Consider the following 13,294-nt stretch of genomic DNA (forward strand, 5'->3'; position numbering starts at 1 on the left):
TTGTTGATCCTGGACCATCATCATCATTTAAATACAGTGTAAATTCACTATTGTTGATCCTGGATCATCATCATCATTTAAATACAGTGTAAATTCACTATTGTTGATCCTGGACCATCATCATCATTTAAATACAGTGAATATTCACTATTGTTGATCCTGGACCATCATCATTTAAATACAGTGTAAGTTCACTATTGTTGATCCTGGATCATCATCATTTAAATACAGTGTAAATTCGCTATTGTTGATCCTGGATCATCATCATCATTTAAATACAGTGTAAATTCACTATTGTTGATCCTGGACCATCATCATCATTTAAATACAGTGTAAATTCACTATTGTTGATCCTGGACCATCATCATTTAAATACAGTGTAAATTCACTATTGTTGATCCTGGATCATCATCATCATTTAAATACAGTGTAAATTCACTATTGTTGATCCTGGACCATCATCATCATTTAAATACAGTGTAAATTCACTATTGTTGATCCTGGACCATCATCATCATTTAAATACAGTGTAAATTCACTATTGTTGATCCTGGATCATCATCATTTAAATACAGTGTAAATTCACTATTGTTGATCCTGGATCATCATCATCTTTTAAATACAGTGTAAATTCACTATTGTTGATCCTGGACCATCATCATCATTTAAATACAGTGAATATTTACTATTGTTGATCCTGGATCATCATCATCATTTAAATACAGTGATTATTTACTATTTTTGATCCTGGATCATCATCATTTAAATACAGTGAATATTCGCTATTGTTGATCCTGGACCATCATCATTTAAATACAGTGTAAATTCACTATTGTTGATCCTGGACCATCATCATCATTTAAATACAGTGTAAATTCACTATTGTTGATCCTGGACCATCAACATTTAAATACAGTGAATATTCACTATTGTTGATCCTGGACCATCATCATTTAAATACAGTGTAAATTCACTATTGTTGATCCTGGATCATCATCATCATTTAAATACAGTGTAAATTCACTAATGTTGTTGATCCTGGACCATCATCATGTAGTTACAGTGTAAACTCACTATTGTTGATCTCAAGCCCTAGAAGATTAAATTAATTGTTTTTTTAAAGATGAGTTCCCTGGGCTTTTAAATCATTCATTATATAGATCAAAAACAGTCAATTCTGATTAATATATTGCTTAACTATGCATGGTTTTGCAAATAGTACAATCATTTTAATGGTAAAAATTGATGGCTATTGTGAAACTGTGACATGAAAGCTGATAAAAATGCAATGCAATGAAAACTGGTTTATCTGCAGTAATTTCCTGCAGTCTGGTTTGACTAGATTCAGCCAAGCTTCATTTAAAACGTCAATAAAGCTCAATATTGCTGATGTCACACCATTTCGCTTGAGTCCACAGCTCGTGATAAACACTCATGAGAACTGTATGGAAAACACGAGTTCCTTAAACACATAGGAACTTCTGGCCTTGTGTGAGGAGAATGTGGCTGATGTATTTTTCACGAACTTACACAACACGTCCAGAACAAGCTGGTATGAGCGGTATTTACTGTAAACCTGTGTTTTCCTTCCTACAAAAAGTACAAACCCCGCCCATCTTATGACTTTCAGTTCGCACTCTATATGAATTATCATATAAGTAAATGAGGAGTCAGTTTGTTGGGCTCGTGTCGACAGATCTGCGTTCATGTACAATGGGCTTCAGCGTGCTCGTGTCCGCGTGCGCGTGTGTTTGTGTGTGTGTTTATGTGTCTGCTGCACCGCTGGGAGACGAGGCTGAAAACGACAGACCTATCATCGGTAAAAACTCATGTCTTTATGCTATAAATAACACAGATATGCAGTGATTTTTACCTCAGAGTGTTTTATTTGACTTTTTGTTGCCAGAGCTTACTCTTATTTCCTCAGTCTGCGATCAGACGCACTTAGTTCTTAAAGGGGCAGTTCACCCAAAAGTGAAAGTCCTGTCATCGTTATTCAAACTCCACTTGTTACCAACATGTTTGGGTTTCTTTCTTTTGGTGAACACTAAGAAAAAATGAAAAATACTGAATGAAAATATACTGAAAAATACTGGGAAAAATTGACTTTAGCCATTTTTGTTCTACTATAGATGTCAATGGCTGCCTTTTTCAACATTGTTAGGAATATTTTGTTTGGTGTTGGTGGTTTACTGTGTTTTCTGAATAAATAACAACAAACGTGTGCTAGTAAATCTGATGCATATTCCTTTTATTCACCTGTGTAGGGATTTTGACGCAAGAAGTGGACAGTGAGGTTATGAGAAAGTTCGGGAACACATACATCCCTTCATCATATGTGAAGTACATCGAATCCGCTGGAGCTAGAGTTGTGCCAATTAGGTAAGCCTGGCTTATTAATAATTAATTTGCTGCAGCAATGTTTAAAAGGCTCATTTTCCTCAAGGAATAAAGAAGAGGTATTTGATACTTTTGTTACAGACTTTATTTGACAAGTTTGTGGGTTGATAAATTAAATTTTGTTGGATTTTTAGTTTGACATTATTCATATAAAGTCATGAAAGTGTCTCTCTTCAAGTAATTCAAAGTAAGTCGAAGATGTGCTGTTTAAATTTGAGTTGTGGCTGGATAGGCGTCCACTGTGCCAGAATGGTTGGCGGTTCATTCCGCTGTGGTGACCCACTGATAAATCAGGGACTAAGCCGAAGGAAAGTGTTAAAATTTGACACAACTGTGCATTTAATACAACAATAACATTGTTTTAATTTTTTTTAGACTATTACATTTACTTTTTAGTTAGGATAACATTAATCAAAAGTTTTTCTTACGTTTCATTCATTCATTCATTCATTTATTCATTCATTCATTCATTTTCTTTTCGGCTTAGTCCCTTTATGAATCAGGGGTCGCCACAACGGAATGAACCACCAACTTATCCAGCATATATTTTATGCAGTGGATGCCCTTCCAGCCGCAACCAAACACCATGCTCGTTCTTAATCCTCGCACTGCAGATGCTGTTTAACTGTTTCCTCACTAGAGAAGCGTTCAGTTTTTACTTACAAAGTCTGCCATGTAATTATCAAACGCACCATGGTGCGACAAAACTGACTCTTAAAGCTAACGAGAGATGAGACTCTGATTGGTTTAATGCAGGTTATGCTCAAAACACACCCAGAACTCATTTAGAGAATAAGCTCAACCATGTTAGACCATGCGCCGAGGCACAGGGTATAATTTTCCATCCTTTAAATACCAAAAGTGGATTCAGACACGCCCTTAATGCTTTTGCACCATGCGTATTCGATTTTAGATTGTTAAAATAGAAAAAGTCTTATGATAAAATTTTATTCATATCGCAAAATAAAAAAATATCGCCATGTTAGATTTTTCCAATATCATGCAGCCTCTCATGTTAGCAGGGAAGCGTCCATGGCATTCATGTGCTTTATTTAATAAGGAAATAATGTTCATTATATTCATATATCATTAGCATGTCATTTATTAATAGCTTTTTAAAAAAAATAAACATTATTTATTGAAACATCAACCGTCAAAGTCAATTAAGAAGAGATTGTATGAGTGCACTAATGAAGTTATTAAATTAAACTGATTTAAAGTTATGAAAAGTGTACTTTTAAAGAATCTTAGACTGCTGAATTTAACAAAATGTGCTGTTTGACCAAAACTAATAAACATACATCTCCTATTACAGGCTAAACCAGAGTTTTGCAGAACATGAAAAGCTCTTCAAGTCAATAAATGGGTACGTTCTCCTCATATTTATCAGAGTATTATCAAAGCTATACATGTCATCAGTGTTATGATGATGTTATGATCATTATCTTCCCAGTATTTAAGCCAGTAGAGAAAATGATGCATCATAGTACTGAACATGATTATTACACGCTTGACAATAACATTTCTGATGAACACTAGAGCTTTTAAGCTGGAACTACCTAAATTGGACCAGATCTTCAGATTGTTCTGGTCACTACATCATTTATAATCTATCGGGGTTAATCTCTACAAAATAAATTCAAATGAACAAAGTTAAATTGAGCCAAGATATGATGTAACTAATACTTGTCACAGATGTATTTGTTCTAACTAATCTTAGACAACATGTCTGCCTAAAAACAACAATATAAATCATCACAGAAGTTCTAATGGTTTTACTAGAAATTCTATTGGTTGTAATGGAAATTGTATTAATTGGTTCTGTGTGCCTCTGCTGCCTCCTGTTGGGAAATGAAGCTAATAAATATTCATGGAATATGTAAAAATCCCACTCGAAAGCATAAAACGACTAGTATTGATGGTTAAAATGTGAGAAAGGCATTTTACTTGAAGTGGAAACCGTTGAAATCTTCTGTGATATTCTGTGGTATTAGGCTAGAAAATTGTGTTGAAACATGCACAGCAGAGTGCTAAATCATGTTAGCAACATGTTTAAATGTTAAAACATTACCTTCGCATAGCAAAGTGAACTCAACAAGCTACAGTAGTGAATTATGCTACATGTTAGCAACTTTCCAAAGCACGTTAACATTCCGCTACATGTTAGCAGCTTGTTTTAGCACATAATAAACATGTTAGCAACTTGTTTAAATGTTAAAACATTAAACGATTGTAGTCTAATACAGTAGTCGATTGTGCTATGTTAGCAACTTGTCAAAACATGTTAGCACCTTGTTTAGCACATAATAAACATGTTAGCAACATGTTAAAACAAGTAATTAGCTACAATAGTCAATTGGGCTACATGTTAACATCTCGCCAAAACATGTTAGCATTCTGCTACATATTAGCAGCTTGTTTTAGTATACAAAAAACATGTGAGCAACATGTTTAAATGTTAAAACAGTACCTTACTGTAGCAATTTGAACTAAACAATCTACAGTGGTCAATTGTGCTACATGTTAGCAACTTGACAAAACATTTTAACATGTTGCTACTTGTTAGCAGCTTGTTTAGCACATAATAAACATGTTAGCAACATGTTTAAATGGTAAGACATTATCTTAATGTAGCAAAATGAACTAAACAAGCTACAGTAGTCAATTGTGCTACATGTTAGAAGCTTTCCAAAACATGTTAACATTCTGCTACGTTAGCAGCTTGTTTAGAACATAATAAACATGCTAGCAACATGTTTAAATGTGAAAACATTACCAACCTGTAGCAATTTGAACTAAACAAGCTACAGTAGTCAATTGTGCTACATGTTAGCAACTTGCTAAAACATGTTAGCATTCTGCTACATGTTAGCAGCTTGTTTTAGCACTTAATAAACATGTTTAAATGTTAAACATCACATTTCAATACCTATATGAACGAAACAAGCTACAGTAGTCAATCGTGCTACATGTTAGCAACTTGCCAAAACATGTTAACTTTCTACTAGATATTAGCAGCTTGTTTAGCACATAATAAACATGTTAACAACATGTTTAAATGTTAAGACATTATCTTAATGTAGCAAACAGAACTAAACAAGCTGGAGTAGTCAATTGTGCAACATGTTAGAAGCTTGCCAAAACATTCTGCTACGTAAGCAGCTTGTTTAGAACGTAAAAAACATGTTAGCAACATGTTTAAATGTTAAAATATCTCAATATATCAATATGAACAAGCTACAGTAAGCAACTGTGCTAGATGTTAGCAACTTTACAAAACATGTTAACATTCTGCTACATTAGCAGCTTGTTTAGAACATAATAAACATGCTAGCAACATGTTTAAATGTTAAAACATTACCAACCTGTAGCAATTTGAACCAAAGCTACAGTAGTCAATTGTGCTACATGTTAGAAGCTTGCCAAAACATGTTAACATTCTGCTACGTTAGCAGCTTGTTTAGAACATAATAAATATATTAGCAACATGTTTAAATGTTAAAACATTACCAACCTGTAGCAATTTGAACCAAACAAGCTACAGTAGTCAATTGTGCTACATGTTAGCAACTTGCTAAAATTCATGTTAGCAGCTTGTTTTAGCACATAATAAATATGTTAGCAACATCTTTAAAGATGTAAACGATGTTGAAACATGCTAGCAATATGCTACAAATGCTATAGGTTAGGTTATTTAGGTTATCAGCTTATTAAAACAAGCTAGCAATGTGTTTAATCCTGCTGTCTTAACACATGATAACAAGGTTTTCTTAAACATGATTTAAAGTTTGTCTTGAAAGTTTTCATCTAGTTGGTTCTGTTTATCTCTATTTAGTCTATTGTGTCTTTAAATACAGTCATATCATATCTGAATGAAGCTTGGAATGTGGGAGTTAAGAGCTGTGATTTACATTAAAACACTATTATTCCATGTAAATTAATAGATAAACGTTTCCCTGTGTCTCTACATCAGTCTTTTTCTCATCGGAGGTGCAGTGAATCTGGAGACGTCTGACTTCGCTCGCACCGCTGGCTTTTACTTCAGACTTGCGCTTAAGGTAAAGCATGTGAATTACAGTATATTATGCATAACATTTTGCAAAATAATTAGATTTGTTTTCTTTGCATTTATGGATTTCTTTTTGCTTGTTACCAACATCTGGTAAAAATTTCAAGTCAACAGCACCTTTAGAAATATATTTTCGGAAGCAAACGGTGACGTGTTCAATACTTATTTTCCCCACTGTGTGTAAAGTCAAAATATGAATGTTAATGTTATATATGTCATTTGCATATTTCCATGTTTCATAGTTCTATATAGGTGTTTTTTATTTTGGTCTTCTTGATGTTAGCCATAGGTAGATACACTAGATATTGCATACAGACCCTGAGCATGCGTCAATATCGCCGCCACATTTGTACAGGGCTCCCAGAACAAAAGTCATTCAACCGGACTAGTCAAGACTAAAGCCAATGTTAAAATGCTGGACTGTTGCGCTGTGTACAGGTGTAGTAATGAGCAAACAAAGAAAACAAAGCACAAAGGCAGAACATTTCATAGGCAGGTCATTTTCATAAGTTCATGTTATGAACTTTTGTGCTCAACAAGTTTTGATGATTATACAGTCTCTTACTGCCCTGACCATAAAGCAAAGGAGCACCAACTTGCACTGAATACTAGGCCTATGCTAGTTTTGGTGAATAAAATAAGCTAACAATGGAAATGAAATATGACAACAAGACGCTGCGCTATCAGAAACTTGTATTATTGTCGGCTAAGTGAACGAGTCATTCATAACGGAGATTCATTCACAAACGAATCGCTCCCTCCATTAGCAACCCGGGCTCATTGTGGAAACGTAGCCCCGTGGACGTTTCTGCGGACCGCGATTTACGTCCCGGGAGGTACGTATTCAAGCGGTTTTTGTTTTCGCGGATCCGCGAGAGGCGGCTGTGCGCGCTTATTCACGTCTCGGGCGGGCGCCTCTCGGGAGCGCGCGCCGTTCGCGCCCGCGCCGTTCTCGCGCGAATAGCCGCTGGATCGGCCGACTCGGCCGCCCTCCTCTTCCTCCTCCTCCTCCTTCCCTAAACCCGACCGACGGTTCGCAAAAGCCGTCCAGAAAAAAAAAAAGCAAAAGCCCTCGTCTTCGATTTCGACCGCGTTTTCGGATGCCGCCACGTTCTCGCCCTTATTTTTTCGGATTCCGTTTTTCGTCTTACCTGATTTCCGGAACCTGCTGTTCCCCGGACTCGATCCCGGTCGTCGTCCACCGCGGCCGGCTCCTCCTCTTCCGGGGCCTCCGCTCCGCCGACGCAACGCTGTGAGCTAAGCGGACAAACTGATTGCATCGGAAAAGCCCTCCACTCGGAGGCGAGCCGTCGGCCGGCTAGCGCGAAGAGAAGGGGCGAAGCGGCGCCACACCGCCCCGCAGCGTTCGCTCGAAAAAAACCAAACGCGGCCTTTACGTACCTCCGGCCACGTAAAATCGCGGTCTCCAGAAACGTCCGCGGGGCTACGTTTCCAGAATGAGCTTGGGTTGTCCATTAGAATGAGAAGTGAAAGCAGGAGAGGGGGGGGGGGTGTAAGCGACATCTATGTAAATATCAATGGATGTTAGCAAGGTGTTTGTTTTTTAGGCGAATGATCAAGGCGACTACTTTCCCATCTGGGGAACATGTCTGGGGTTTCAGCTGCTCACTGTGCTGGTGGCTGGAGAAAACCTGCTGAGTAAAACCACTGCAGAGAACGTCACATATCCACTCAACTTCAGCTCAGGTGCGTACTGTCAACATCTATAATTAATCAGTTCTTATTATACACAACTAAAGGCAAACTTAATAGTCCTCGTGTGAAATTTTGCCCCAGCCGAGGCTCGAACCAACTACCTTTTTGCTGTGAGGCGATCGTGCTACCCACTGCGCCACCATGTCCCCTTTGCCATTATGACAGTACATAATATTTTACTATACTTATTTAGGCAGTTGCTAGGGTGTTCGGAGTGGTTGCTAGGGTGTTCTGAGTGGTGGTTGGGCGGTTGCAAGGGTGTTCTAGGTAATTACTAGCATGTTACTAAGTGGTTTCTAAGGTCCTCTGAGTGATTGCTAAGGTGTTGCTAGGCAGTTGCAAGGTGTTCTGAGTGGTTACTAAGCAGTTGCTAACATAAATTAGCATGGTTTTAACTTGAATTAGCATGGTTCTAGTATAAATTAGCATGCTAGCATGTTTCTAGTATAAATTAGCATGTTGTTAGCATGGGTTTAGTATGATTTAGCATCTTGCTAGGTTGTTCTAGGTGGTTACTAAGGTGTTGCTAGGCAGTTGGTAAGGTGTTCTGATTGGTTGCTAAGGTGTGGCTAGGCAGTTGCTAAGGTGTATTGAGTGGTTGCATGCAGTTGCTAACATCAATTAGCATGGTTCTAGTTTGAATTAGCATGGTTCTAGTATGAATTAGCATGTTGCTAGCATGTTTCTAGCTTAAATTAGCATAATGTTAGCATGGGTTAAGTATAAATAAGCATGTTGCTAGGGTGTTCTAGGTTGTTGCTAGGGTGTTTTAGGTGGTTACTTAGGTGTTGCTAGGCGGTTGCTAAGGTGTTCTGAGTGGTTGCTATGCATTTGCTAACATCCATTAGCATGGTTCTAGTATGAATTAGCATGTTGCTAGCATGTTTCTAGTTGAAATTAGCAAGTTTTTAGCATGGGTTTAGTATGAATTAGCATGCTGCTAGAGTGATCTAGATGGTTGCTAAGGCGCTGCTAGGTGGTTGCTAAGGTGTTGCTAAGGTGTTCTGAGTGGTTGCTATGCAGTTGCTAACATCAATTAGCATGGTTCTAGTTTGAATTAGCATGTTGCTAGCATGTTTCTAGCATAAATTAGCATGTTGGCATTTCAGTGTGGAGTTTGCATGTTTTCCCTGTGTTGGCGTGGGTTTCCTCTGGGTGCTCCGTTTTCCCCCACAGTCCAAACAAATGCGCTATAGAAGATTTAGGTAAGCTAAATTGTCCGTAGTGTATGTGTGTGAATGGGTGTGTATCGGTGTTTCACAGTGATGGGTTGCAGCTGGAAGGGCATCCGCTGTGTAAAACATATGCTGGAATAGTTGGCGGTTCATTCCGCTGTGGAGACCCTTGATGAATAAAGGGACTAAGCCGAAAGGAAAATGAATGAATGAATGAACTAGTATTCTGCTTAAAGTGCAATTCAAAGGCTTTACTAGGTTAACTATAAGCAAGTCATTATATAGACAAATAAAAAGTAGGTATTTTAAATTGTAATAATATTCCTAATTTTAATCAAATTAAGATTTGTTGAGCATTAAAAACATATTAAAGAGACTTTCAAAAACATATTTGTTTGTGTCCACTTACAGAGGCTCTGTCCAGCCGGATGTTTAGCAGCTTTCCATCTGAGCTCCGCAGAGCCCTGTCTGAGGAACCGCTCACTGCAAACTTCCACCATTACGGAGTGACTAAAGAAGTATAACATTACACACACGCACACACACACACACACACACACACACACACACACACACACACACACACACACACACACACACACACACAACTCATTTAAATCCTGATAACCAGAACAACAAACAATAACAAACTCTTCCTCTTTTTTTAGGCTTTCATGAATAATGAGAAACTCACTGGCTTATTCTCAGTCATCTCCACAAACATCGCACAAAATGGCGCTGAGTTTGTTTCAACCATAGAAGGTAAACAATATATATATATAATGGCCGAATAATAAATTCAAATTCAAATGCAGTACCTAGACGAGTAGTAGGCGAATTCGGACGCAGCCAACAAGTGTAAAATCCCAGTAAAAACCAGGCCAATCAGAACAAAATTCAGACTCTGTCCATTTAAATTGGATCATTAATATGCAAATCCCAGACTGAGTTTGATTGGTCGCAATGTTTTCTAGTGAGTTTACAACAATATTTATCGCCCTTTATTTTTTAATATATTAAACTGACTATTCAGTGCTCAGCATATATGAGTACACCCCTCACAAATCTCTCTGTACCCACTGTATGGGTGTTTAATGCACATTCATGCATCGTGTCATATCTCTTCGCTCTTACTGTGATTTTATTTGAGTGAACAGACGAGTATAAAAATCAGAGGTTGATCTTAATTCCTGGCTGTGTTTTCACATATGATAAAGCTTCAAAATACAACCCTAAATACATCTCTGTCGGCCCTTTTGTTGAGTATAATTATAATTTAGTTCATAATGTATCCACAACACAACTACTAAGATATACACTCTGTTGGCTTAAAGTTATCTCACTCACTCCTTCTAGCTAAAATAAACCTCTACACCACTTCGCTTGAAAAGATTTAACCAACATAGGGTCATTCGGAAAACGTAGCCCTATATACATTTCTGGAGATCATGAAATATGTAGCCAGAAGTACGTATGACTGTATTTCGTTTTTAAAATGAACGCTACGGTTCCTTTTCAGGCTTACCAGCCAACCGCTTACCTTTATATGGACGGTTTTACCGCTGTCATCAGTTTGTCTAGTGGCTTACCATGTACGTCAGCGGACTTGAGATGCAGTGGAGTTGACCACGAGGACAGGCTTCGAGTCTGGTGACGAATGGTTATAGAAAGCAGGAAAGACAAAAACAGAAGGCAAAAAATAAAATGAACAAGTAAATAGCAGGGTGAGAATGTGGTCAGATCTGAAAACGTGCTTTTGAAAACACTATTGGTTGGGTTTAGGGAAGTGGGTGGGCGGGTAAATCTGTGGTTTTGAAAACTATTCGTTGGGTTTATTGAAGGAGGAGGGTGGGTCAGTCAGTTCTAAATTTATACAGTTATACAGTTCTAACTTTATACGTGATGGCGAAGGTCTCGGAAAGCCATGACTCGAAAAATCGCGTAGGATTTTCATCTTCTATGCCCTCAGGTAATCCAATAATTCGGATATTCTTCCATCTGCCCCTGTTTTCGATATACATTTGCAGTAGCTGTAAAATCAGCTTCATTTGATCATCTATAAGTATAGAGATAGTAGCTGTAATCTCCGCAACCGCCTGCAACAGTGGGTTTGTGGATGAGGTCGTGTTAGCGCCGTCAGGATGTTCGTCAGCCTCTTCACAGCTGGTAAACTGCGTTTTTGTGCGTGGCATATTTTCTGATTGCCTCAGAAAGTAGTCATCTAAGCTCATATTGCAGAATGCTAAGTCTGCACGTGTAAAAATTTAGTCTACTGAAAGCTTTGAAATAAAATATGACAATGTGACACTATCGCTTAACTACACAGGAGCTGCGTCCGAAACCGACTACTACTCAGTAGGTACTGCATTTGAATTTAAACGTACTACTCGGTTGTTAGAAAAGTACGTTCTATACAGTATAAATGTGAAAAGTATGAATGGAATTCGGACGTACTACATCCGCCATTTTGTCATGGTCACGTGACCTACCTGCGTCAATTGTGTCGCTTCACTCCCATTCATATATTCGCTCGCAGGGCATCATGGGATAGCGCAGCATATATGGGATGCGCACTCTAGAATCTCGCCGGAAGTAGTAAGTCATCCGGGTACTTCTCGGTTACCGATTTTCGAATTCTATGAATTCGGACATACTAATCGGCTCGCATACTGATTTTAGTGTACTATATAGTATGGAAGTATGCGGTTTCGGACACAGCCATAGCCTTCCTTTAAGCCGCCATCTTGGAACCAGTTAGTTGACAGTGGCCTCTGGTGGATTTACGTGAGAACAGCAGGCATGAATGGCCCTCGTGAGAGAAATTTGAGATCTGAAAAGGCGTAAACAGCACCCTCTGGTGGATTCACAAAAACTGCAAAAAAATATAGCTCCTGAAACGTTTTTGGCGCTCTCCAGAAATGTATATAGGGGTACATAATCAGAATGAGCCTGGGTTGTATTTAAGTCAACTTTTTAATTTGTATGTTTATTTTTTTAAATGCCATTGGTCTGCAGGCAGAAAATATCCTTTCTACGGTGTTCAGTGGCATCCAGAAGTGAACCGCTTTCAGTGGAACCCGCATTACAGCTTCCCTCACTCCAGCAATGCTGTTCACGTGTCTTCATTACTGGCTCAATTCTTTGTAAATGAGGGTAAACACAGGCTCTTAATTCACTCATGTTATAATTCCTCATTTGGATGAACAAATATAACGATAAAGGAACTGATGTGTGTGTTTCAGGGAGGAGAAGCACTCATCGGTTCAGTGACGCAGCAGAAGAAAGCGCCGTGCTCATTTACAACTGCAATCCTGTTTATGTGGAGAAAATCTCTGCATATGAACAGTCCTATTTCTTTTAAAGACACAAGAGTTTTGCACAACACATGTAGCCTGTAATAATGACAGACAGACCTCATATTTAAAGTGACGTACGGTTCACTCTAAAGAACTAAAATTGAGGCAATAAAAGGAAAAAGTAAATGGATGTTTTTTTTCCCAGCATTATTTAGAATTAAGTTTGGAACAAGTGAGGAATGAGGACATTATGACAGGACTTTTATTTTTGGGTGAACTGTCCCTTTAAGAACATAATCCAGCTATGTTTTCAGAATGTTGTGGCAAGGTTATGAACAGTTTTTTCTTTTAGTAATCATAAAAAACTGTATTCTGTCAGTGTTATCTAGTCTTACTAATCATTTGTAACAGTAATCAGTCTCAAAAGTTGTTGTTAGTTTTGTTATTAAAACTATTATGTTTACAAAAATGTTGAAAATCGTCTTTTGTTAAAGGTAATTTGGAAAATATGATTGAAATAATTACAGTTACACTTGAGTGCTTATCATTTTGACATCACTAGGCTACATAATACAGTATAATAAACTCTATGGCTTAATCTGAAAAAGTCTCTAATGCAAATTAAAAACAAAAAGAAT

At 37.8% G+C, this 13,294-nt stretch overlaps 1 protein-coding gene across 1 annotated transcript; it reads left to right on the plus strand.

Annotated features, from left to right (window-relative positions):
- Positions 1 to 1,669: 1,669 nt before the first annotated feature.
- On the plus strand, positions 1,670 to 13,125 carry gghl (gamma-glutamyl hydrolase like). The gene is made up of 9 exons (NM_001256222.1): positions 1,670 to 1,819; positions 2,268 to 2,382; positions 3,716 to 3,766; positions 6,374 to 6,458; positions 8,038 to 8,176; positions 9,772 to 9,878; positions 10,029 to 10,122; positions 12,376 to 12,513; positions 12,603 to 13,125. The coding sequence occupies exons 1-9, from the start codon at positions 1,714 to 1,716 to the stop codon at positions 12,719 to 12,721; spliced, it is 954 nt and encodes a 317-aa protein (NP_001243151.1). The 5' UTR covers positions 1,670 to 1,713; the 3' UTR covers positions 12,722 to 13,125.
- Positions 13,126 to 13,294: the final 169 nt, after the last annotated feature.

Source organism: Danio rerio, chromosome 8 (assembly GCF_052040795.2).
Source record: "Danio rerio strain M-AB ecotype USA chromosome 8, GRCz13ab, whole genome shotgun sequence".
Taxonomy (NCBI): domain Eukaryota; kingdom Metazoa; phylum Chordata; class Actinopteri; order Cypriniformes; family Danionidae; genus Danio; species Danio rerio.